This window comes from Natator depressus, chromosome 2 (genome assembly GCF_965152275.1).
Source record: "Natator depressus isolate rNatDep1 chromosome 2, rNatDep2.hap1, whole genome shotgun sequence".
Lineage (NCBI taxonomy): Eukaryota > Metazoa > Chordata > Testudines > Cheloniidae > Natator > Natator depressus.
The window spans coordinates 1,080,649-1,105,156 of NC_134235.1; the positions used below are offsets into that span (position 1 = coordinate 1,080,649).

The 24,508-nt window shown below is 67.9% G+C and overlaps 1 protein-coding gene across 3 annotated transcripts in view; it reads right to left on the minus strand.

The window, feature by feature from the left end:
• The window catches only part of LOC141981990 (microtubule-actin cross-linking factor 1, isoforms 6/7-like), a 161,935-nt gene that overhangs the window by 46,873 nt on the left and 90,554 nt on the right, over window positions 1–24,508 (minus strand). For all 3 annotated transcript variants that reach the window (XM_074943629.1, XM_074943628.1, XM_074943631.1), the window contains 18 exons: window positions 21,494–21,735; window positions 20,312–20,431; window positions 18,991–19,098; window positions 18,516–18,734; window positions 16,701–16,904; window positions 15,997–16,228; window positions 13,364–13,590; window positions 13,038–13,160; window positions 12,340–12,429; window positions 10,124–10,225; window positions 9,395–9,541; window positions 7,308–7,463; window positions 4,957–5,154; window positions 4,394–4,522; window positions 3,183–3,353; window positions 2,550–2,705; window positions 1,226–1,432; window positions 1,002–1,121 (listed from right to left, as the gene is read on the minus strand). In XM_074943629.1, the coding sequence (XP_074799730.1) occupies window positions 1,002–1,121; window positions 1,226–1,432; window positions 2,550–2,705; window positions 3,183–3,353; window positions 4,394–4,522; window positions 4,957–5,154; window positions 7,308–7,463; window positions 9,395–9,541; window positions 10,124–10,225; window positions 12,340–12,429; window positions 13,038–13,160; window positions 13,364–13,590; window positions 15,997–16,228; window positions 16,701–16,904; window positions 18,516–18,734; window positions 18,991–19,098; window positions 20,312–20,431; window positions 21,494–21,735 (2,951 nt within the window). The remainder of the gene's footprint in view (window positions 1–1,001; window positions 1,122–1,225; window positions 1,433–2,549; window positions 2,706–3,182; window positions 3,354–4,393; window positions 4,523–4,956; window positions 5,155–7,307; window positions 7,464–9,394; window positions 9,542–10,123; window positions 10,226–12,339; window positions 12,430–13,037; window positions 13,161–13,363; window positions 13,591–15,996; window positions 16,229–16,700; window positions 16,905–18,515; window positions 18,735–18,990; window positions 19,099–20,311; window positions 20,432–21,493; window positions 21,736–24,508) is intronic.

The window sequence follows — 24,508 nt, forward strand, 5'->3', positions numbered from 1 at the left end:
TGGCCTGGGAATCTGTCGCCGGGGTGAGTCTGCTTCTGGCCAGCGCAGCGACCTGAGCTGGAGTCACCGCGCTCTGGGGCCTTAAGGGACTGTCTCAAACTGGCCCAGGTCAACAAGAGCTGCAGAGAGACAAGGCAGGCTCCAAAGACCCAGGAGCTGGGGTGCGAACGCGGCCCTGCCTGGAGAACACAGGACGGGGATGTGATGAGCAGGGGATATGGGGCTGGCTTCGGGAGCAGGCCGGCTGCTCTCTCCAGGGACTGACAAGGAGTCCGAGAGAGACGGAGCCACTCCAGCTCGGCTGGCTGATTGCTCTGGCTCGGCAGACGGATGATGCTTTTACCTTCAGTTCTCTGTGCTGAGCTAGGGCCGGCCCTGGCTGTGTCCCCGCTGACTAACGAACCCTGCGCTGTTTGGAACCGCGGCCGGGTGTCACTGCAAACACTGGCTGGTGCACCCGTCCCTGCACGTCTCTCCCAGAGTCTGGCTCAGGGCAGAGCTCCCGGCATGACGCAGGAGCGCTGGAGCCTAGTGGCTCAGGAAGGAGGCGGTGGGACCTGGAGGCCTGCCCTGGAGGAAGAGTGGGACCCCTTGGCGCCCCGAAAGGGCATCGCACAGAGCCCGTGGACGCACCGCGTTCTCGGGAGTTTGGCAGCAGAGGGCAAAGGCCGCAGGCCCCTGATCAGGCATTTGACCCCCGCATCCGGCCAAAGGCTCAACAGCTCCCCTGGGCCTCGCACCTCCCATCTCTGCTGTCTCCCAGTTCCGCCCAGCCCTGGGGATGCAGCAGCCTGGCCCTGCTGAGAGCAGAGAGATGGGCATAGGGACCTCGTGCTCGGCACAGGGAAAGCCCGGGGCACCCCCAGGAGAGCCCTAGGGAGCACCACCCTTGGGGGCATCTCAGAGTCCAGGGAATCTGCAAGCCACCGTGTGCTGGCGTGACAGCCCGGGCCAGAACACATGTCCCAGGGAGCTGGGGGAGGGGAGCCACGGCACCGCACCTTGTGCTCAGCCAGCTGGCACTTGATCTCCTCCTGGCTCATGGCGGCGTCGCTGGGGATCTCGAGAGTCGGCTCCACCTCATCCATCCAGTCCAGGAGCAGCTGCCGGGACTCGCTGAACTGAAAATGAGCGAGAGGGTGCGTCAGCGGGAACGCCGGAGACCAGCCCCACCTGGCGACAGGGCCCGCTCCCCGCCACACCCTCGGGGCGCCCCGCACGGTACCTGCTTGGCACGCTTGCGAGCGTCCTCCAGCGCGGCACCCCGCTCGCCAGTGCGCCGCAGCACCTTGGCCACCCGCTCCTTGGCCGTCAGCACCAGGCTCTGGATCACAGCACAGTCCTGCTTCCTGCTCACGTCCTTCAGGCGAGAGGCCACCGCCTCCAGGCTGGACAGCTGCTCCCCATGGGCGGTCACCTCCTTCAGCAGCGCCTGCCAAGCGAGCCAGAGCTAGCCGGGACTGGCGCAGCAGGCCCTGGGGGAGGCCACCCGCGGCCAAGGGGCAGCAGCCCGGTTCAGCGGGGGGCTTTCCGAGCAGGCTCCAGGCACCGAAAGAGCCGTGGTGCTGGGAGCAGGGGGATCCCCCCCACTGCTGCGGGGAGGGAAGACACGCTGCGATGGGGTGTGGTGACAAAAGGGTGAAAGTGACCAATTAACCTCGGAGGGGTGGGGGTTAGGCCGAAGCTGGGGGCTGCGTCTCCAAGGGCTGCTCTGGGAGGGGCCAGCATGGAGACCCAGGTGACCAGGGCCCGCTGCCAGCCTGAGCCCTGGGTAGAGGGAGGGTGGGACAGGTCCCAGGACCTGGGGACCGGCTGGGACGGCCTGAAGCGGGGGCGAGCCGGCAAAGGAGAAGGCTCCAGGTGAGCTGAGGAGTCGGTTGTCTTGCTGTGTTCTGTGGCTTTTGAGCCCTGTGAAGGGCTGGGCTCTGGTACCTGCTTGGCTGGAGGGCCAGGGCACAGCTCTTGCAATGCCACATATCGACGCTGGGGGTGGGTATTGCGGCCACTTCGTCAGGCACCCACCCCCGTACTGCCAGCATCTCCCCGGGGAGCCCCCCGCCCTCCCCAGTGCCCCGGCCTCCCGCGCCCCAGGGGGGCTGCACCCGAGCACTGTTACCAGCAGAGCCTGGCACGGACGTGGTGCCTGGCGGGGCCCCTGGGGCCATGCCCTGGGACAGAAGAGGCCGTGCTGGGAGCCAGGCCCTGTTCCTGTCTGGCCCCGGCTGCAGGCTGTGGAAGCTCACACCGGGCACCGCCGGGTGAGATCAGGTCCTTGCAGCCACGCACCAGACCGGCCAGGCTGCTCCAGGGGGCCCGCGACCCGGGCTGGGCCTTGCGAGCCCCCGGGTCAGCGAGGATGTGGGGCCCCGGGTGCCAGGCCCCACAGGCGAGCTGCAGTGCAGGCTCTTTAGGGGGCAGGTGCCCATGGCGGGGATTCCACGGCAGCAAGGCCTGCCAGGGCTCTGAGCAGAGGCGGGGGGGGTCTGTCTGGGGCTTTGGGTCACAGCCCTGCCAGCTGTGGGGAAAGCCGCTGGGCCAGCCACACTGACCTGGTGCTCCCGGACCTGCCTGAGGACCGTCTCCAGCAGGAAGCTGGGCGGCTCCGGGGCACTCAGGCTCTCCTCCGTCTGCCCCAGCCAGTGCAGCAGCTCCTGCGCCGTGGTGTGGAACTCGGTGCTGAGAGTCAGCCCCTCCGCCAGCCGCTCCTGTGGGAGAGGAGCCATGGTTAGAGACGCGCCGGGCCCGCCGGGAGAGCCGGCCACCGCCCGCAGGGCTGGGGACGAGCTGGTCTCCGGGCCGGCCAGGGAACCGACCGGCTGTGCCTGCCACAGGCTAAACCGCACTCCTTCCAGCTGGGGGGACCCCCCGGCCCCCCATTCCAGCTGGGGGGACCCCCTCCGATTCCAGCCGGGGAACCGACCGGCTGTGCCCACTACAGCCTAAACTGCGCCCCTTTCAGGTGGGGGAGACAGACAGACAGACACAGTCCCAGCCCCCAGGACACGCACACACACACGCTCCCAGCCCCAGGACGGATACACACACACACACACACACACTCCCAGCGCCAGGACGGAGACACACACACACACACACACTCAGTCCCAGCGCCAGGATGGAGACACACACACACACTCCCAGCCCCAGGACGGATACACACACACACACACACACACACACACCTTCCTCTCCTGGACCTGGCTGTGGACGCTCTCCCATCTCTGCTCCAGGATGCGCAGGCTGTGCTCGGTGCTGCACGCCCGGGGCAGGCTGCAGGAGGCCAGCAGGCGCTGCAGCCGGTCCCTCACGCGGTTATACGCCTGCTGCTTGGACTCCAGCTCTTTGGCCAGCTCCTGCAGAGGCACGGCAGAGGGGCAGCGCTGGGCCTGGCTCTCCCAGCAGCACTGTGCAGCCGGGGGCTCGGAGCGGGGCCGGGGCCGCCTCTCGCGCCACGCGGGTGCATGGGACCGTTCTCCTCTAGGCAGGGAGCCAAGGGCCCAGGGGGACGCCCGGGGGCCACAGGCCCGGCAGCTTGGCAAGGAAAGGTGCAGTGTGTGGGTTCAGCCCCAGAGCCACTGCTCTGGCATGGGCGGGGGAGCTGGGGCAGATGTGGCCGGGGAGGAGGGTTGCCAACTTTCTACTCGCACTAAATCGAACACCCTTGCCCCGCCCCTCCCCTGAGGCCCCGCCTATGCCCTGCCCCTTCTCCAAAGCCCCGCCCCCGCTCACTCCACACCCCCGCTTGCTCTCCCCTCCCTCCCTCATTTTCACTGGACTGGCTCAGGGGGCTGGGGTGCGGGAGGGGGTGAGGGCTCCAGCTGGGGGTGCAGGCTCTGATATGGGGCTGGGGATAAGAGATTTGGGGTGTAGGAGTGGGCTCCGGGCTGGGATCAAGGGGTATGGAGGGCGGGAGGGGGATCAGGGCTGGGGCAGGTCAGCGGACAGTCAACGGCGGTGCTGACCGGAGCTGCCAGGATCCCTTTTCAACCGGGTGTTCTGGTCGAAAACTGGACGCCTGGTCACCCTACCCGGGGGAGCTGGGGCAGACGTGGCTCGGGGGGAGCAGGGGCAGACGTGCTCTGGAGGGTGGGGCAGATGTGGCTCGGGGGGAGCTGGGGCAGATGTGGCAAAGGGGGGAGCTGCGGCAGACGTGGCTCGGGGGGAGCAGGGGCAGACGTGCTCTGGAGGGTGGGGCAGATGTGGCTCGGGGGGAGCTGGGGCAGACGTGGCAAAGGGGGGAGCTGGGGCAGACGTGGCTCGGGGGGAGCAGGGGCAGACGTGCTCTGGAGGGTGGGGCAGACGTGGCAAAGGGGGGAGCTGGGGCAGACGTGGCAAAGGAGGGCGGGACAGACGTTCTCCGGGGGCTGTCCAGGGTCTGGCAGGAAGTGCTCACCAGGTGCGCTGCCAGCTTCTCCTTGGTGGTTTCGGGGTGGTCCCAGACGGGCTTGGAGAAGAAGAGCCGCAGCTCCACGTGCTCCAGCCACTGCAGCAGGTCCATGATCTCCAGCGTCACGTCCTGCGCCTGTGGGCGGCCTGGGCACTAAGTGAGCGGGTGCCCCCCGCCGAGCCGGGCCTCGGATGCCAACAGGGCATGGAACTGCGGGGGACCCAGACCCGCAGCCACCAGCAGAGCACAGGCCAGCCGGCTCCCCCCGCAGCCCCGCGCCCCAGCCTGCCGCGAGGTCCTGGCACAGGCCAGCCGGCTCCCCCCCGAGAAACACTCCCAGTGAAATGAATACACAGTGCGGGGGCCTGGCCACGGGAGCTGCCCGGGGCGCAGGCAGGAGAGAGGCTGGCCCCAGGAGCTGCCCAGGGCACGGGGGGCGCTGTTGGCAGGACCCGCGGGCATGGCCGCGTGGAGCTCCCCTGGCACGTCTCGGCTGTGGCGGAGCCGTGGGCCTGGTGAGTGCCCCGTGTGCCGGCCAGCGCCGTTGCAGGGGTGGGGGCTCCACGTACCTGGCTGAGGTTGTTCTCCAGCTCCAGCTGCCGGCTCTCGGTCTCACTCCGCACGACGTCCCAGCGCTGGTTGAGCTGCTGGAGGCTGTGCTGCAGTGCGGCCGTGCTGTCCCCAAGGCTGGAGAGCAGCAGCCCCTGGCCGGCCTCGTTCACAGACTGGACAGTCCGGGCGTGGGACATGACGTCGTTTCTCAGCACCTGCGGGGAGGCGCAGTCCGGGCGTGGGCCGTCCCCCTCCCCCCAGCTGTGCCTCTGCCCAGGGGAGGGGCGGCCAGGCTCCTTCTCTGCCTCTGACCCCCCCACCCCCGAGTCCACTAGCAGTGCCACTGAAACCCGCCCCCGGAGCAGCTACAAACGTCTGCCCCGCTGCAGTGGGCCCCAGCGCTGCGGGCGCTGCCCTGTCTCTGGGCCTGTCAAAGCTGATCAGTAGGGCCCTCATCTGGACCGAAATCTGATCTCCCCCCGTTGTGACGAAGCGGGACTGTTCTTAATGCTTCCTCTGAATAGTGTGGGTGCCTCAGTTTCCCCTAGGCAGTTCTTAAGTATCTAGGGGGTGGGGTAAGGGTGTATGATCATTGCAGAGCCCTAGAGGGCAGGTGTGTGCAGGGGTCTGGACACAGAGAATGGCCGACACCCTGTTTCCTGGCAACTGATGGCCTGGGCTTTCCCCCCTGCAAGGTGAGAGCTAAAGCGACCTGGCCCGGGAAAGGGACAAAGCCCAGAGGAGGAGGGGCTGGGGGGAGTTTCAGGACCCAGCTGAGGGGTCCTGTTCTCTGCACCTACAAGCTCTGTTTTAGACCATGTTCCCGTCGTCTAATAAACCTTCTGTTTCCCCGGCTGGCTGAGAGTCCCGTCTGACTGCGGATTTGGGGGGCAGGACCCTACGGCTTCCCCAGGACCCGCCTGGGCGGACTGGCTGTGGGAAGCGCACGGAGGGGCAGAGGAGGCTGAATGCTCCGAGGTCAGACCCAGGAAGGGGGAAGCCATTTGAGCTGTGTGTCCTGCAGACAGGCTGCTCCCAGAAAGGCGACTGCCCCAGAGTCCTGCCTGGCTTCGTGGGGAGCAATTCCAGAGCATCGCCCGGGGACTCTGTGACACGTGACGAAGGGGGGATTTTCGTAGTGTTTTGCATGAGTACAGTGTGTGCCTCAGTTTGCTCTGTGTGCTGCGTGTGTAATGAGGAGGTGGGAAAGGGGTTTGTGGTTGCAGAGGGCCAGGTGTGACCTCACCCAGCAGCTGGGACCCTGGACAAGGGCCTGGTGTGACAGAGCAGGGAGGGGGAGGATTGACCTGGGAACATGGCAGGGACTTTCACTGGGGATGGGAGACTTCCCTTGAGGGACGATACGTCACCTCGGGAACTGGACAAAGGCTGGAGGAGGAGCTGCGGGGAGGCTGGGGGAGACGGCTGGAGAGGTTTCCAGTTTTGGGGAAGTTGGCTGGGGAAGAGGAGGGAGCCCCAAGGTTGGGGTCTAATCTCCCTGCCCCCCAGAAGGGCCTGACTAAGGGTCCTGTTTATGCCTGCAAGCTCTAGTCTGGACTGTGCTCCTGTCATCTCTAATAAACCTTCTGCTCTACTGGCTGGCTGAGAGTCATGGGGAATCGCAGGAAGTGGGGGTGCAGGGCCCGGACTCCCCCTCACACCGTGACACCTGGACTCTGGACTCGTGGAACTTAGCAGCCAGTGACCTGGAGGCCCAGCCCAGCTTGGGAGCAGCCGGTTCTGGCCCGTGGGAGGATAAAGGATGGAGGGAGAGGGCCCAAGAGATCTGTTTGCCCAGGAATGAAGACAAAGGGTGGAGGAGGGGCAATCGGGGAAGGTGATATCGGGTGACCGGTCACGGCTGGACAGGGGACAAAGAGGGATCTGAACCCAGCGGAACTGGGACAGAACCAGATGGACAGTGCTGGGGCTTTCTATGCTTGAGAGCCCTGAGAACTTCCTGTGCTGGGTTCAGATGTTCAATAAATCTTCTGTTTTACCCTAGCTGAGAGTCACTGCAGGCTCGAGATGGGGGGGCATTGCTCCCTCTGGGGGTGGAGGCCCTGGGGATCCAGAGTGAGGGGACTCCCTGCGGGGGCTCATGGAGGGAGACAGACCTGCAGAAAGCTCAGAGGTGCGGTCCCAGAGGCGTCAGACCCACCCCGAGAGAGAGTGCACCCTCGAGAAGGGCTGTCGCACGAAAGGGAGTTCCTCCCAGGGGCCGTACGGAGCCATTGGGTGTATTCAAGTCATCAAGGACTGCTGAAATTCACCCTGGGGTTCTTAAGGAACTAGCTGAAGGGATCTCAGAACCATTAGCAATTAGCTGTGAACTCGGAAGACAGAGCCCTTCTCTGCTGCTCCTTACCTTGTGCTTGGCCAGCTCGATCTCACAGCTCTGCAGATCCAGGCTCACTGGGGTCCGGCCCTGCAGCTGCTCTGCCGTGTGGGAAATCCACTGCACCAGCTCCTCCAGCTGGTTCTGGAACTGCCCCAAGCCCAGGAGCGCCGCTTCCAGCTGGTGCTGGGAACGGGAGGGAAAAATGGACCCATCAGACCCAGCCTCCCTGGAGCTGTGGCCCCCAGCCCCCCAAGTCAGCTAGGGCAGTAGCATCTAGGGGCGCCAGCTCCACGACTGAACGAGTAGAACTGTTTGTGCCTGGAGTGCTCCGAGCCCTGAAATCACATGACCAGCACCCACGGACCCCGGCCCCACCTCCCTGGGCCTGGCAGCTGGGTGACCAGCACCCACGGACCCCGGCCCCACCTCCCTGGGCCTGGCAGCTGGGTGACCAGCACCCACGGACCCCGGCCCCACCTCCCTGGGCCTGGCACCTGGGTGACCAGCACCCACGGACCCCGGGCACACCTCCCTGGGCCTGGCAGCTGGGTGACCAGCACCCACGGACCCCGGCCCCACCTCCCTGGGCCTGGCAGCTGGGTGACCAGCACCCACGGATCCCAGCCCCACCTCCCTGGGCCTGGCACCTGGGTGACCAGCACCCACGGACCCCGGCCCCACCTCCCTGGGCCTGGCAGCTGGGTGACCAGCACCCACGGACCCCGGCCCCACCTCCCTGGGCCTGGCAGCTGGGTGACCAGCACCCACGGACCCCGGCCCCACCTCCCTGGGCCTGGCAGCTGGGTGACCAGCACCCACGGACCCCGGCCCCACCTCCCTCGGCCTGGCACCTGGGTGACCAGCACCCACGGACCCCGGGCACACCTCCCTGGGCCTGGCAGCTGGGTGACCAGCACCCACGGACCCCGGCCCCACCTCCCTGGGCCTGGCAGCTGGGTGACCAGCACCCACGGATCCCGGCCCCACCTCCCTGGGCCTGGCACCTGGGTGACCAGCACCCACGGACCCCGGCCCCACCTCCCTGGGCCTGGCAGCTGGGTGACCAGCACCCACAGACCCCGGCCCCACCTCCCTGGGCCTGGCAGCTGGGTGACCAGCACCCACGGACCCCGGCCCCACCTCCCTGGGCCTGGCAGCTGGGTGACCAGCACCCACGGACCCCGGCCCCACCTCCCTGGGCCTGGCAGCTGGGTGACCAGCACCCACGGACCCCGGCCCCACCTCCCTGGGCCTGGCAGCTGGGTGACCAGCACCCACGGATCCCAGCCCCACCTCCCTGGGCCTGGCACCTGGGTGACCAGCACCCACGGACCCCGGCCCCACCTCCCTGGGCCTGGCAGCTGGGTGACCAGCACCCACGGATCCCAGCCCCACCTCCCTGGGCCTGGCAGCTGGGTGACCAGCACCCACGGACCCCGGCCCCACCTCCCTGGGCCTGGCAGCTGGGTGACCAGCACCCACGGACCCCGGCCCCACCTCCCTGGGCCTGGCAGCTGGGTGACCAGCACCCACGGACCCCGGCCCCACCTCCCTGGGCCTGGCAGCTGGGTGACCAGCACCCACGGACCCCGGCCCCACCTCCTTGGGCCTGGCAGCTGGGTGACCAGCACCCACGGACCCCGGCCCCACCTCCCTGGGCCTGACAGCTGGGTGACCAGCACCCACGGACCCCAGCCCCACCTCCTTGGGCCTGGCAGCTGGGTGACCAGCACCCACGGACCCCGGCCCCACCTCCCTGGGCCTGGCAGCTGGGTGACCAGCACCCACGGACCCCGGCCCCACCTCCCTGGGCCTGGCAGCTGGGTGACCAGCACCCACGGACCCCGGCCCCACCTCCCTGGGCCTGGCAGCTGGGTGACCAGCACCCACGGACCCCGGCCCCACCTCCCTGGGCCTGCAGCTGGGTGACCAGCACCCACGGACCCCGGCCCCACCTCCCTGGGCCTGCAGCTGGGTGACCAGCACGCACGGACCCCGGCCCCACCTCCCTGGGCCTGGCACCTGGGTGACCAGCACCCACAGACCCCGGCCCCACCATGGGCCCAGCGGCTGACGAGTGACGTTTATGACTCGGGGAGCCTGGAAAGCCCTACCTGGCGGCTGACAATCTCCTCCTCCAGGCGATCCCAGCGCTGCCGGAAGTCACTAAGCAAAGCTGGGGGGCCTCTGTCCTCAGCCCCCCCATGGTGCCGCAGGCTCTCCACATCCACCTTGCACTGGTACAGCTCCCTCTTGAACTCCTGGTGGGATGGGAGCAGCAGGCTTGAGGGCACCTCCGAGCACCTCCCAGCACAGCAGCCCCATGGCCCCCTGGCTTGGCACCCACCCAGCTCTGCTCTGCAGTGGGACCCTGCTGCTCCCCCAGTGCAGGCGTTCCCCCTCCCCACCTCCCCAAGGGTGTGTGGGCCTGGACAGGTCCAGGCAGCTGCCCCACACAGGGGCAGGGGTACCAGCCCTGCACCAGCCTGGTACCAACCTCCCCAGACTTACATGGGACCCAGGGCCTCCCTTTCCATCTGTCCAGGGCACCAGGTGCAGCCTGGACCCTGGGCCCCACCCCCTGGGGAAAGCAATCCCACTGCACACCACCCGGCGCAGCGCCCCACACCCTGCCCCACCTGGCCGAGCAGCCCCCCCCAGGTCTCTAGGGTGCCGGGGAGCAGGAGGGCTTCACTGGGCAAGGGCTCCGCCCCGCCCAGGTGCCCAGTGCTGGATCCCCTGTGACAGGTGAGGGGCAGGGCAGGTGGCCGCCAGCCATGCCAGCAGATCCAGGCCCGCCCCAGCGGTGTCTGCGAAGGGCAAAGACCCGGAGCATTTCCCACCTTCAGCTCCGCCAGCTGCTGCCTCAGCAGCTCCAGGTCCCCCCCAGCCAGGAACTCCTCCGCCATGCGCAGCTCCGCCGCGGCCAGCCACTCACAGAGCCTCTGGGAGGGAGGCAGGGAAAGGGGGTGAGGGAGGGGAACCCCCCGTGATGGGGGGCACAGCCACGCACGCACGCGCCGGTCCCTGAGCTGCCCGAGCACATGAAGAGCGCCCGCTGCAATTCCTCCAACAGGGAACAGCTGGGGCGAGCCGGGTCAGAGCCACGGCTCCGGCCTTGCCATGGGCACGGAGCAGGGACCGGCAGCGTCTGCATGGCCAAGGGGGCAGCTCCCGAGACAGCCGGCTCTGCTCGCTCCACAGCTCCGGGGGGGCCTGTCCAGGTGGGGTGATAACCTGGCCCCAGCCAGCCAGGCTCCCGGCTCCCCAGGGCGCAGCCCCCACCCCAGCCAGCTCCCCCCGGCCCAGCCAGCCAGGCTCCCGGCTCCCCAGGGCGCAGCCCCCATCCCCCAGCTAGCTCCCCCCGGCCCAGCCAGCCAGGCTCCCGGCTCCCCGGGGCACAGCCCCCACCCCAGCCAGCTCCCCCCGGCCCAGCCAGCCAGGCTCCCGGCTCCCCGGGGCGCAGCCCCCACCCCAGCCAGCTCCCCCCGGCCCAGCCAGCCAGGCTCCCGGCTCCCCGGGGCGCAGCCCCCACCCCAGCCAGCTCCGCCCAGCCCAGCCAGCCAGGCTCCCGGCTCCCTGGGGCGCAGCCCCCACCCCAGCCAGCTCCCCCTGCCCCAGCCAGCCAGGCTCCCGGCTCCCTGGGGCACAGCCCCGACCCCAGCCAGCTCCCCCCAGCCCAGCCAGCCAGGCTCCCGGCTCCCCGGGGCGCAGCCCCGACCCCAGCCAGCTCCCCCCAGCCCAGCCAGCCAGGCTCCCGGCTCCCCGGGGCGCAGCCCCCACCCCAGCCAGCTCCGCCCAGCCCAGCCAGCCAGGCTCCCGGCTCCCTGGGGCGCAGCCCCCACCCCAGCCAGCTCCCCCTGCCCCAGCCAGCCAGGCTCCCGGCTCCCTGGGGCACAGCCCTGACCCCAGCCAGCTCCCCCCAGCCCAGCCAGCCAGGCTCCCGGCTCCCCGGGGCGCAGCCCCGACCCCAGCCAGCTCCCCCCGGCCCAGCCAGCCAGGCTCCCGGCTCCCTGGGGCACAGCCCCCATCCCAGCCAGCTCCCCCCGGCCCAGCCAGCCAGGCTCCCGGCTCCCTGGGGCACAGCCCCCATCCCAGCCAGCTCCCCCCGGCCCAGCCAGCCAGACTCCCGGCTCCCCAGGGCGCAGCCCCCACCCCAGCCAGCTCCCCCTGCCCCAGCCAGCCAGGCTCCCGGCTCCCTGGGGCACAGCCCCCATCCCAGCCAGCTCCCCCCGGCCCAGCCAGCCAGGCTCCCGGCTCCCCGGGGCACAGCCCCCATCCCAGCCAGCTCCCCCTGCCCCAGCCAGCCAGGCTCCCGGCTCCCTGGGGCACAGCCCCCACCCCAGCCAGCTCCCCCCGGCCCAGCCAGCCAGGCTCCCGGCTCCCCAGGGCGCAGCCCCCATCCCCCAGCTAGCTCCCCCCGGCCCAGCCAGCCAGGCTCCCGGCTCCCCGGGGCACAGCCCCCACCCCAGCCAGCTTCCCCCGGCCCAGCCAGCCAGGCTCCCGGCTCCCTGGGGCGCAGCCCCCACCCCAGCCAGCTCCCCCCGGCCCAGCCAGCCAGGCTCCCGGCTCCCCGGGGCGCAGCCCCCACCCCAGCCAGCTCCGCCCAGCCCAGCCAGCCAGGCTCCCGGCTCCCCGGGGCGCAGCCCCCACCCCAGCCAGCTCCCTCTGGCCCAGCCAGCCAGGCTCCCGGCTCCCTGGGGCACAGCCCCGACCCCAGCCAGCTCCCCCGGGCTCAGCCAGCCAGACTCCCGGCTCCCCAGGGCGCAGCCCCCACCCCAGCCAGCTCCCTCTGGCCCAGCCAGCCAGGCTCCTGGCTCCCCGGGGCACAGCCCCCACCCCAGCCAGCTCCCCCGGGCTCAGCCAGCCAGGCTCCCGGCTCCCCGGGGCTGTGCGTGTCTGGGGGCAGGGTGGGGGTGGGGCCAAGAGCTGTGTGTGTTGGGGGGGCAGGGTGGGCCTGGGGGTGTGCGTGTCTGGGGGGCACGGTGCGGGTGGGGCTGTGCGTGTCTGGGGGGCAGGAGGCGCCGTGGGGGGCCGAGGGCAGGGTCTGCGCACACACCTGCATGGCCTCCTGGTCGCGCAGCGAGGCCTGGAGCTGCTCCTGCCGCGCCGTCCACGCCCTGCTCAGCCCGTTCCAGGACGCGTAGAGCTGCAGCGGGGGGAGCGGCACCGAGATCAGCCTGGCCCTGCCCCATGGGGAGCCCCCCGACCGCCTCCCGAAGCCCCCCGACAGCCCCACGGAGCCCCCGCCGATCACCATACGGGGACCCTCCCCCGACAGCCCCACGGAGCCCCCGCCAATCACCATACGGGGACCCTCCCCCGACAGCCCCATGGAGCCCCCGCCGATCACCATACTGGGACCCCCCCGACCGCCTCCCGGAGCCCCCCGACTGCCCCACAGAGACCCCACCGATCACCATACGGGGACCCCCCCGACAGCCCCACGGAGCCCCCACCAATCACCATACGGGGACCCCCCCGACTGCCCCACGGAGACCCCCCCGACCGCCCCACGGAGACCCCTCCGACCACCCCATAGAGCCCTGCCCACTCTGTTCCATGGGGATCCAAGCCACAGAGAGGCCCAGGAAGTCTACCCCACAGAGCCCCATCCATTCCCCCCACAGGCCCCTGGGGAAGCCCTGCCCATTTGACCCCACAATGGCCCCACACACGCGCTCCAAGGGGCCCTCTTCGGGGACAGGTGGTGCTCCCCATTCCCCACCCTTCGGGGCCCCCGTCACACCCCCTCACATCGTCCAGGCTCTTGGTGACGTCTGGCTTCTCTGGGTGGCCGCAGGACGACATCAGCTCCACGCCCAGGGTGCCAAGCGTGTCCAGGTCGTTCTGCAGCGCGTCGATCTCCTCCCGCAGCTCCTGCGGGGCAGGGGCAGGGGCTGGGTGCCCGGCCTCAGGCACATGCCCGGGGTGCCAGGCACTGCTCTCCGGGCCCACGCCGGGGCCCTGCCCCAGGGACTGCTGCCCCTGGGTGCTGAGAGCGCCCTGCCAGCCCCGGGCGCCACGGGGCACTGCACCCCCCACCCTCTCACAGCCCCTGGCCCTGGGCCGCTCGCGGGTACCTGCATGGTGTGGAGCTGAGCCCGGACGGCTTCGGGGTCGGAGCAGGGCTCCTCCAAGTCCAGCACCAGCTGCTGGGTGTCTGTGAGGGTGACGGCCAGCTCGGCGAGCCCCTGCCAGAACCGCTCGGCCAGCGCCAGGAGGCCCCGGAGCCAGCGCGCCCGCTCCTCGCCCTGCCCGCGAAGACACCGCCATTGGCTCAGCAGCTGCTCCGTGCGCTCCCGGATCACTGCGGGGCAGGAGACAGGCATCAGGGGCTGGAGAAAGCCCTGTCCAGCCCCCAGCCCCCCCAGGGGCACTGACCTCCCGTCCCCAGGGTCCCGCAGCAATGCTGCCCCCCATGCCACCCCAGCCCCAGGGGTACTGACCTCCCGTCCCCAGGGTCCCGCAGCAATGCTGCCCCCCAGTGCCACCCCAGCCCCAGGGGCACTGACCTCCCGTCCCCAGGGTCCCGCAGCAATGCCGCCCCCCAATGCCACCCCAGCCCCAGGGGCACTGACCTCCCGTCCCCAGGGTCCCGCAGCAATGCCGCCCCCCAATGCCACCCCAGCCCCAGGGGCACTGACCTCCCGTCCCCAGGGTCCCGCAGCAATGCTGCCCCCCAATGCCACCCCAGCCCCAGGGGTACTGACCTCCCGTCCCCAGGGTCCCGCAGCAATGCTGCCCCCCAGTGCCACCCCAGCCCCAGGGGCACTGACCTCCCGTCCCCAGGGTCCCGCAGCAATGCCGCCCCCCAATGCCACCCCAGCCCCAGGGGCACTGACCTCCCGTCCCCAGGGTCCCGCAGCAATGCCGCCCCCCAATGCCACCCCAGCCCCAGGGGCACTGACCTCCCGTCCCCAGGGTCCCACAGCAATGCCGCCCCCCAGTGCCACCCCAGCCCCAGGGGCACTGACCTCCCGTCCCCAGGGTCCAGCAGCAATGCCGCCCCCCAATGCCACCCCAGCCCCAGGGGCACTGACCTCCCGTCCCCAGGGTCCCGCAGCAATGCCGCCCCCCAATGCCACCCCAGCCCAAGGGGCACTGACCTCCCGTCCCCAGGGTCCCGCAGCAATGCCGCCCCCCAATGCCACCCCAGCCCCAGGGGCACTGACCTCCCGTCCCCAGGGTCCAGCAGCAATGCCGCCCCCCAATGCCACCCCAGCCCCAGGGGCACTGACCTCCCGTCCCCAGGGTACCGCAGCAATGCCGCCCCCCAATGCCACCCCAGCCCCAGGGGCACTGACCTCCCATCCCCAGGGTCCCGCAGCAATGCTGCCACCCAGTGCCACCCCAGCCCCAGGGGCATTGACCTCCCGTCCCCAGGGTCCCGCAGCAATGCCACCCCCCAATGCCACCCCAGCCCCAGGGGCATTGACCTCCCGTCCCCAGGGTCCCACAGCAATGCCGCCCCCCAATGCCACCCCAGCCCCAGGGGCATTGAGCTCCCGTCCCCAGGGTCCCACAGCAATGCTGCCCCCCTGTGCCACCCCAGCCCCAGGGGCATTGACCTCCCATCCCCAGGGTCCCACAGCAATGCTGCCCCCCAATGCCACCCCAGCCCCAGGGGCACTGACCTCCCGTCCCCAGGGTCCAGCAGCAATGCCGCCCCCCAGTGCCACCCCAGCCCCAGGGGCACTGACCTCCCGTCCCCAGGGTCCCGCAGCAATGCTGCCCCCCAGTGCCACCCCAGCCCCAGGGGCACTGACCTCCCGTCCCCAGGGTCCCGCAGCAATGCTGCCCCCCTGTGCCACCCCAGCCCCAGGGGCACTGACCTCCCGTCCCCAGGGTCCCGCAGCAATGCTGCCCCCCAGTGCCACCCCAGCCCCAGGGGCACTGACCTCCCATCCCCAGGGTCCCGCAGCAATGCCGCCCCCCAGTGCCACCCCAGCCCCAGGGGCACTGACCTCCCGTCCCCAGGGTCCCGCAGCAATGCCGCCCCCCAGTGCCACTCCAGCCCCAGGGGCACTGACCTCCCGTCCCCAGGGTCCCACAGCAATGGCGCCCCCCAATGCCACCCCAGCCCCAGGGGCACTGACCTCCCGTCCCCAGGGTCCCACAGCAATGCTGCCCCCCAGTGCCACCCCAGCCCCAGGGGCACTGACCTCCCATCCCCAGGGTCCCTCAGCAATGCTGCCCCCCAATGCCACCCCAGCCCCAGGGGCACCAACAATTCCCCCATCCCCAGGGTCCAACAGTGCCACATGCCACCTCCCAGCCCCTGGAGCACTGACCTACCATCCCCAAGGACCCTGCAGAACCCCAGGGGCACTGACCTCCCATCCCCAGGGTCCCTCAGCAATGCTGCCCCCCAATGCCACCTCCATCCCAGGGGTGCCCCCCAGTAATTCCTCCATCCCCAGGGCCCAGTAGTGTCACCTGCCACCCCCCAAACCCAGCCCCCACCCCACCCCGGGGCCTTGCTCCCTGGCTCCCCAGTTCCGGGCTCATGCAGCTTTCACTGTGCAAAGGGGCTGGTGTGTGGGGTGGGAGCAGCGCTCCGCTCTGCCCAGGGGAGCCTGGCCCCCTCTGTCTCCACCACACAGGCAGCAGGCTCGGCCCCGGGGTCTCTCGGGGTCGGGAGCTGCTGGGGCTGGGCGCCTGTGCCCATGGGGCGGCCCCGGGCAGAGCCTCGCGGGGCTGCAGGCACCGGTACCTTTCGCCGCAGCGTCGGCGGGAGCCGTCTGCATGCTGGCCAGCAGCTCGGCCCCCTGGCTGCGCACGGTCTCCAGTGCCACCCCCAGCTTCTCCAGCTCGCCCAGTGCCAGGCTGTTCTCGCAGATCTGCTCCCGCAGGTGGGCTGCGTCGCCCCGGACTGCAGGGGGGTTCTGCACACGTCCCTGGAGCCGCTCCAGGCTCTCCAGCAGAACGTCCATGCGCTCCGTGAGCTGTGGGAGACAACGCGGGGCCACCGGGGGTTTCTTGGGGGCCCAAGGTAAGGGCCCCCAAAGCTCCGGCTGCCTGGTGGGGATGGGGATGGGGATGGGGCAGGCTGAGACCTGGGGTGCGGCTGGAGCACAGGCCAGACCGGCTCCCCTGAGCAGGGTCCCACCCGGGCTGGGCAGCACCCAGGGACCCATCGGTCCTTCAGGCACTCCTAGGTCTCCTGCCCCAGCGGGCCAGGGCCCTTCCTGGGCACCGAGCAATGGCTCCGGCCAGCCCATCGCTCACCACCCACAGTGTGTGGGGTGGGGACACTGGGCTGGCTGGGCCCCTGGAGACGCTGGGCGAGGTGCCCACTGGCCAGCCCTGGGCACATGGGGGCCACATGCTGGGCCCACTGGGCCCACGGGCCTGGCTGGAGGCGGGAATCCGGGGCATGATGGGCCGGGGGCTCTGTCACAGAGCTGCCCTGTGTACCTGGCTGTAGCGCGGGATGGCGTCTTCCAGCACCGTGGCTGCCTGGCGCACGCGCTCCCGGATGCTGCCGTACCGCTCCTCTGCTGCCTGGCACCGCTGCTGGAACGGGGCTCCCTGCTCCGGGCTCAGCTCCGCCAGCTGGGCGCAGACACGCTGCAGCTTCCCCATCAGGGGCCGGTGCTCAGCAAGGGCCTCCCGGAGACTCTGCGGGGACGGGCGCGAGGCAGGGAGAGGGGTAAACACCCAGCGTGAGGGCAGAGGAGGGTGAATACCTGGGGCGAGGGGGGTAAACACCTGGGGCGCGGGCACGGGGGGAGGGAATACCCAGTGTGAGGGTGGCAGGGAAACCCACAGAGCACGTGTGGGAGCGAGGGGAGCTCTGCTCTCTCCAGCTGCCCCCTGTGCCTCCCCAGACGTTATTTGTTTGGCCCCCCCTCTGCCCACCCTGCTCCCCCATGTCCCGGCGATGCTCCGGTCCATCTCTGCCCACCGCCTCCCCTGCCCCAGCCTGGCCTGATTCCCCTGTGGGCTGCCAAGCTCCCCGGTCACTGGCAGCCCAGTGGATGGCACCGCCTGGGCCCTCAGCGCAGGGCAGTGCGGCGTGGAGGAGGGCCCGTGCCCCGAGCTCCCAGTGACAGACCCTGCACGCCGCTGGAGCCGCCGGGTGCTTGGCACCTGGCAGGATCGGGGCCCTGCCCCTCATCCATTTAGGGTTGCCAACTTTCTGATCACACAAAACCGAAGCCCCTTGCCCCGCCCCCTTCCCTGAGGCTCCGCCCCCTGCTCATTCCATCCCCACTCCCTCTGTCGCTTGCTCTCCCCCACCCTCGCTCACTCGCTCATTTTCACCGGGCTGGGGCGGGGGTTGGGGCGCAGGAGGGGCTCCAGGCTGGGTGGTGGAGCCGAGGGGTTCAGAATATGGGAGGGGGCTCCAGGCTGAGGGTTGGGGTGTGGATGGAGGTACGGGCTCTGGGCTGGGGGGGAGGGTTCCAGGGTGGGGCCAGAAATGAGGGGTTCAGGGTGTGGGAGGGGACTCAGGGCTGGGGCAGGGGGTTGGGGCGCGGGAGGGGGTTCAGGACGCAGGCTCCGGGAGGAAGTCAGGGTGCGGGAGGGGGTGAGGGCTCCGGCTGGGGGTGTGGGGTTTGGGGTGCAGGCTCCGGGAGGAAGTCAGGATGCGGGAGGGGACTCTGGGCTGGGGTAGGGGGTTGGGGCGCGGGAGGGGGTTCAGGGCGCAGGCTCCGGGAGGAAGTCAGGGTGCGGGAGGGGGTTCAGGGCGCAGGCTCCGGGAGGAAGTCAGGATGCGGGAGGGGACTCTGGGCTGGGGCAGGGGGTTGGGGTGCGGGAGGGGGTTCAGGGCGCAGGCTCTGGGCAGTGCTCACCTCGGGCAGCTCCCCAGAAGTGGCCATGCGTCCGCCCCGAAGTGGAGGTGGGGCCAGGCAGCTCTGCACTTTACGGGCTGCCTCTGCCCACCGGCACCGCCCCTGCAGCTCCCATTGGCTGCAGTTCCTGGCCAATGGAAGCCGCGGAGCTGGCGCTTGGGGCGGGGGCCGTGCACGGAGCCCCCCGGCCTCGCCTCGGAGCTGAGGGACATGTCACCGCTTCTGGGAGCTGCACGGAGCCGGGCAGGGAGCCTGCCTTGGACCCACAGCCCCCCCCACTGGACTTTTAACGGCCCCGTCAGGACTGGGCTCCCTTTTCGACTGGGCGATCCGGCTGAGAACTGGACACCTGGCACCCCTACTCCCCTTCCACAGGGCCCCTCCCGGTCCCGGGGCTCGTGCCCCGCAGCCTCGCTCGCCCTCCAGCCCCGCTCACCTGCAGCAGGTCCTGCTGCTCCTTGAAGGCTTCCCAGCTGATGGTGTCAGGGGAGAGCCGCGTGGCCACCCGCTGCGTCTCCTCCAGCCAGGGCGTGAGCTCGTCGTGGGCCTCGGCGAACTGGGCGAGCAGGGCCTGGGCGCGCTCCAGCTGCACCGCGCACGCTGCGCTCTCCAGGAAGAGCCGCTCAGCCTGCTCCCGGAGGGACTGCGCTGGCAGCTGGGGCAGAGACAGCTCACAGGGGGGCGCACAGGGCCGGGGACATGGGCCTTCTCCCCGAGGGCATTGGCTCTGCCCCAGCCCAGCCGTGGGCTGTGGGCCTTTTCCCCGTCACCCGCTGGCTGCTTCGGGGACCGCAGCATGTCAGGTACCCGAGGGGACGCCCCGGGCTGCCCATCGCCCAGGCCTGGGGGCGCAGGGCAGCCCGGGGGCGCAGACCCACGGGCCCCTGGCCGGAAGCCGTGCCGGTTCTCACCTGCGGGGGCTGGCATGAGGGCAGGGGCCAGGCGCGGAGCAGCGGGTCGGAGATCCCCAGCAGGCGCTCCGCCAGGCCACGGTGGTGCAGAATCTCGGCCGAGAGGAGCTGAGAGAGAGAGAGGCCTGAGCACGAACCCCGCTGCTGCCCTCGCCCACGGGGGACACAGGCAGGTGAGGGTCCAGCTGCCTCTGCCCCGCCCCAGCCCCCCGCGCAGCCTCTGTAATGACACAGCGGCCCCCGCTATAGGCTGCCAACTCACCCACTAGGACCACGCTCACTTCCCCACCCCTCCAGGCCCCAGGGGGTTCCCTCGGCAGACAGGCAGGCCAAACCCAGCTCTCTGTGGCCGCTCACGTGCGAGGAAAGCAGGTCCTACGCCGGCCGGCCGGCAGTGCTCAGGAGCTGCTCGGGCTGCGCGCCTCGCGGGCCTGAACATCCTGAACTGCTCGTGAGAGAGACGCCTGCACTCAGTCGGCGTCTCCGTGTCTGTGTGCACACGCTAGCGTGGCTCCGTCCGTGTGAATCGGTGCGTGCCATGTGTGGCGGTCGCCGCGTGTAAGTGGCTCAGTCCGTGCGAATCGGTGCGTGCCGTGCGTGGCGGTCGGCGCGTGTAAGCGGCTCAGTCCGTGCGAATCGGTGCGTGCTGTGTCGGTGCGTGCCGTGTGTGGCAGTCGGCGCGTGTATGTGGCTCAGTCTGTGAGAATCGGTGTGTACCGTGCGTCATGGTCGGTGCGTGTAAGCGGCTCAGTCCGTGCGAATCGGTGCGTGCCGTGTGTGGCGGTCGGCGCGTGTAAGCGGCTCAGTCTGTGCGAATCAGTGCGTGCCGTGTGTGGCGGTCGGCGCGTGTAAGTGGCTCAGTCCGTGCGAATCAGTGCGTGCCGTGCGTGGCGGTCGGCGCGTGTAAGCGGCTCAGTCCGTGCGAATCGGTGCATGCCGTGCGTGGCGGTCGGCGCGTGTAAGCGGCTCAGTCCGTGCGAATCGGTGCGTGCCGTGCGTGGCGGTCGGCGCATGTAAGCGGCTCAGTCCGTGCGAATCAGTGCGTGGCGGTCGGCGCGTGTAAGCGGCTCAGTCCGTGCGAATCGGTGCGTGCCGTGCGTGGCGGTCAGCGCGTGTAAGCGGCTCAGTCCGTGCGTGTACATGTGGCCACGTGCCTGGCTCAGTCCGAGTGTCCAGGGGCATCCAGCGGTGTGGGGGGAGTCCAGCAGCCTGAAGTCCCGGCGCTGGCCGGGGCAGGTGGAACGCCTGGTGCCTTTGGCTGCCGCCCTGGGCGTCCGTGTGAACGGGAGCTCGGGGCTGGGCGCTGGGCCGGCGTCCCTACCTGCTGAGCGGAGCGCTGCGAGCAGATGGCCTGGGCGTCCAGCTGGACCTGCCTGAGCTCCTCCAGCCGCTGGCTGAGCCTGGCCAGGTGGGCGTGTTCAGCCCCCAGGACCTGCTCAAACTGAGACAGAGACGCCCGGGTCACACGCCGGGTGTGTTTGTGGGCGGGGGAGGGGGGAGGGGAGGGTGCGCAAGGTGCTGCGGGGGGGAGTGGGGCGTGTGCAAGGTGCTGCAGGGCAGGAGTGGTGACGCGTGAGGTGCTGCCTGGCGGGGGGGAGTGGGGCATGCGCAAGGTGCTGCGGGGGGGAGGGGAGCGTGCGCCAGGTGCTGCGGGGGGGGAGTGGAGCGTGTGCAAGGTGCTGCAGGGCAGGAGTGGTGACGCGCGAGGTGCTGCCTGGCGGGGGGGAGTGGGGCATGCGCAAGGTGCTGCGGGGGGGAGGGGAGCGTGCGCCAGGTGCTGCGGGGGGGGAGTGGAGCGTGTGCAAGGTGCTCTGGGGGGGGAGTGGGGCATGCGCAAAGTGCTGCAGGGCAGGAGTGGTGACGCGCGAGGTGCTGCCTGGCGGGGGGGAGTGGGGCATGCGCAAGGTGCTGCGGGGGGCAGGGGAGCACGCCAGGTGCTGCTGCGGGGGGGAGTGGGGCATGCGCAAGGTGCTGCGGGGGGGAGTGGGGCATGCGCAAGGTGCTGCAGGGCAGGAGTGGTGACGTGCGAGGTGCTGCCTGGCGGGGGGGAGTGGGGCATGCGCAAGGTGCTGCGGGGGGCAGGGGAGCACGCCAGGTGCTGCAGCGGGGGGGAGTGGGGCATGCGCAAGGTGCTGCGGGGGGCAGGGGAGCACGCGGGTGCTGCCTGGCGGGGGGGAGTGGGGCGTGTGCAAGGTGCTGCAGGGCAGGAGTGGTGACGCGCGAGGTGCTGCCTGGCGGGGGGGAGTGGGGCGTGCGCAAGGTGCTGCGGGGGGCAGGGGAGCACGCGAGGTGCTGCAGCGGGGGGGGAGTGGCGCGTTCCCAAGTACCCACCCTGGGGAGACAGGGGCCTGGGTACGATTTGGAACCTGGCGGGACGATTTGCGTGGCTTGAACGTTGCGACACTGGCCCGCGTGTGCCCACGAGAGGCGAGATCAGGGACGGGGGTGGAGTCTCAGCCCCAGGAGGGATCCTGAACCCTTCCCTCACCCTTGCCCCCAGTACCTTTTCTCTGTCACTGGCACTGACCCGGTGCGGCCCGTCACCGGGCTGGCTGTCCCCAGAGGCCAGCTCCTTCTCCATTCGACCCAGCCAGAGAGCCAGGTCCTCCTGGGCAGAGTCTACACGGGACGAGGCCTCCAGGGCCTGCGCCAGCCGCTGCCGGATGTCGCCGCTGCTCTGCCCCATGATCAGATACCTCATCCTCAGGGACTCCATCTTCTCCTGGGCCAGCTGGGCTTCCTCCCCTGCCGAGGGATTCGGAAGTCAGGCAGGAGCACAGACCCTCTGATCTGACCTCCTCCACCGCTTGGGAGAGCCCCCTCGTCCCTGCCCTGAGCCCACAGCGCCTGGCTGAGCTAGAGCAGAGCTTCTGAAAGATCCAGGCTGGGTTCCCATGCGCCAGGTGACGGGGAATCCACCAGGGCCCTGGGCGGGCTCGTCCCATCACTGCTAACCATGGCCCCTTAGCTCTAGGCTGCATTTCTCTCGCTTCAGCTTGCAGCCCTCCGAGCTCATTCGGCCTTTGTCGGCTAGCTCAGAGAGCGGTGGCCTCCTCCCCGGGCATGACCTGCATCCCAGGTACAGCTCCCAGTCTTTGCTCCGCGGTCGTAAACAGCTATTGTTCTCGAGCCCATCTCCCCAAGCCATCCAGCTGACCTGTCCAGCATTACTGACCACTTCTGTGCCACCTGCAGATGTCACCAGCAAAGAGTTTATCTTTTCTTCCAGGGGACTGATAAAGACGCTGAACCACCCTGGGCTGAGAACAGGTCCCGGTGGGACCCCACTAGAAACAGCCCCAGTGGATGACGTCTCCCCATGTACAATTATTATTTTTTGCACTCTGTCAATTAACTAATTTGTAATTCAACTAATATGGGACATAAGAACATAAGACCGGCCATACTGGGTCAGAGTAGTGGTCCATCTAGCCCACTTCTGACAGTGGCCAATGCCAGGTGCTTCAGAGGGAATGAACAGAACAGGGTAATTATCAAGTGATCCATCCCGTCATCCAGTCCCAGCTTCTGGCAGTCAGAGGTTTAGGGACACCCAGAGCAGGGGGTTGTGTCCCTGCCCATCTTGGCTACTAGCCATTCATGGCCCTATCCTCCAAGAACTCATCTAGTTCTTTTTTGAACCCAGTTATATTTGGGCCTTCACAACATCCCCTGGCAAGGAGTTCCACAGGTTGACTGTGCGTTGTGTGAAGAAATACGTCCTTTGGTTTGTTTTAAACCTGCTGCCTATTCATTTCATTGGGTGACCCCTGGTTCTTGTGTTATGAGAAGGAGTAAATAACACTTCCTTATTTACTTTCTCCACACACGTCATGATTGTATAGACCTCTATCGTATCCCCCCTTAGTTGTCTCTTTTCCAAGGGGAAAAGTCCCAGTCTTATTTATCTCTCCTCATATGGAAGCCGTTCCAGACCCCGAATCATTTTTGTTGCCCTTTTCTGAACCTTTTCCAATTCCAATATATCTTTTTTGAGATAGGGCGACCACATCTGCACACAGTATTCAAGATGTGGGCGTACCATGGGTTTATATAGAAGCAACGTGATATTTTCTGTCTTATTCTCGATCCCTTTCCTAATGATTCCCGACATTCTGTTAGTGTTTTTGGCTGCCGCTGCACATTGAGTGGATGTTTTCAGAGAACTCTCCACAATGACTGAAAGATCTCTTTCTTGAGCGATAACATCTAATTTAGACCCCATCAATTTATACATATAGTTGGGATTATGTTTTCCAATGTGCATTACTTCGTGTTTATCAACATTGAATTTCATCTGCCATTTTGTTGCCAGTTTTGTGAGATCCCTTACTCTTCGCAGTAAGCTTTGGACTTAAGTATTCTGAGTAATTTTATATCGTCTGCAAATTTTGCCACCTCACTGTTTACCCCTTTTTCCAGATCATTTATGAATATGTTGAATAGGCCTGGTCCCAGTACAGACCTCTGGAGGACACCACAATTTACCTCTCTCCATTCTGAAAACTGACCATTTATTCCTACCCTTTGTTTCCTATCTTTTAACCAGTTACCAATCCATGAGAGGGCCTTCCCTCTTATCCCATGACAGCTTACTTTGCTTAAGAGCCTTTGGTGAGGGACCTTGTCAAAGGCTTTCTGAAAACCGAAGTACACTATATCCACTGGATCCCCCTTGTCCACATACTTGTCGACCCTCTCAGAGAATTCGAATGGATTGGTGCCACCTTCATGTTGTACAGTGCTAATGTGTTTGGACAGTGCTAATGTGTCCAGCATGACTAAGTCACCCGTCTTACAGAAGGTTCAGCACATTACATCAACCAGGCACCACACTGGGGTTAAGGAGACCTGGGTTCTTGTCCTGGCTGTGCCCCTGGCTTTCTGGGTGACCTTGGCCAAGTCCCTTTCCCTCTCTGTGCCTCAGTTTGCTCACCTGTACCTTGAGGTAATGATAAGAATGACCTTGAGCGGATCACTGCGGACTACATGGCTCTGGAAAGAAGGATAAAGGAGTTTGAGGCACAAGTGTTGTTTTCATCCATCCTCCCCGTGGAAGGAAAAGGCCTGGGTAGAGACCGTCGAATCGTGGAAGTCAACGAATGGCTACGCAGGTGGTGTCGGAGAGAAGGCTTTGGATTCTTCGACCATGGGATGGTGTTCCAAGAAGGAGGAGTGCTAGGCAGAGACGGGCTCCACCTAACGAAGAGAGGGAAGAGCATCTTCGCGAGCAGGCTGGCTAACCTAGTGAGGAGGGCTTTAAACTAGGTTCACTGGGGGAAGGAGACCAAAGCCCTGAGGTAAGTGGGGAAGTGGGATACTGGGAGGAAGCACGAGCAGGAGCGCGCGAGAGGGCAGGGCTCCGGCCTCATACTGAGAAAAAGGGACCATCAGCGAGTTAGCTCAAGTGCCTATACACAAATGCAAGAAGCCTGGGAAACAAGCAGGGAGAACTGGAAGTCCTGGCACAGTCAAGGAATTATGACGTGATTGGAATAACAGAGACTTGGTGGGATAA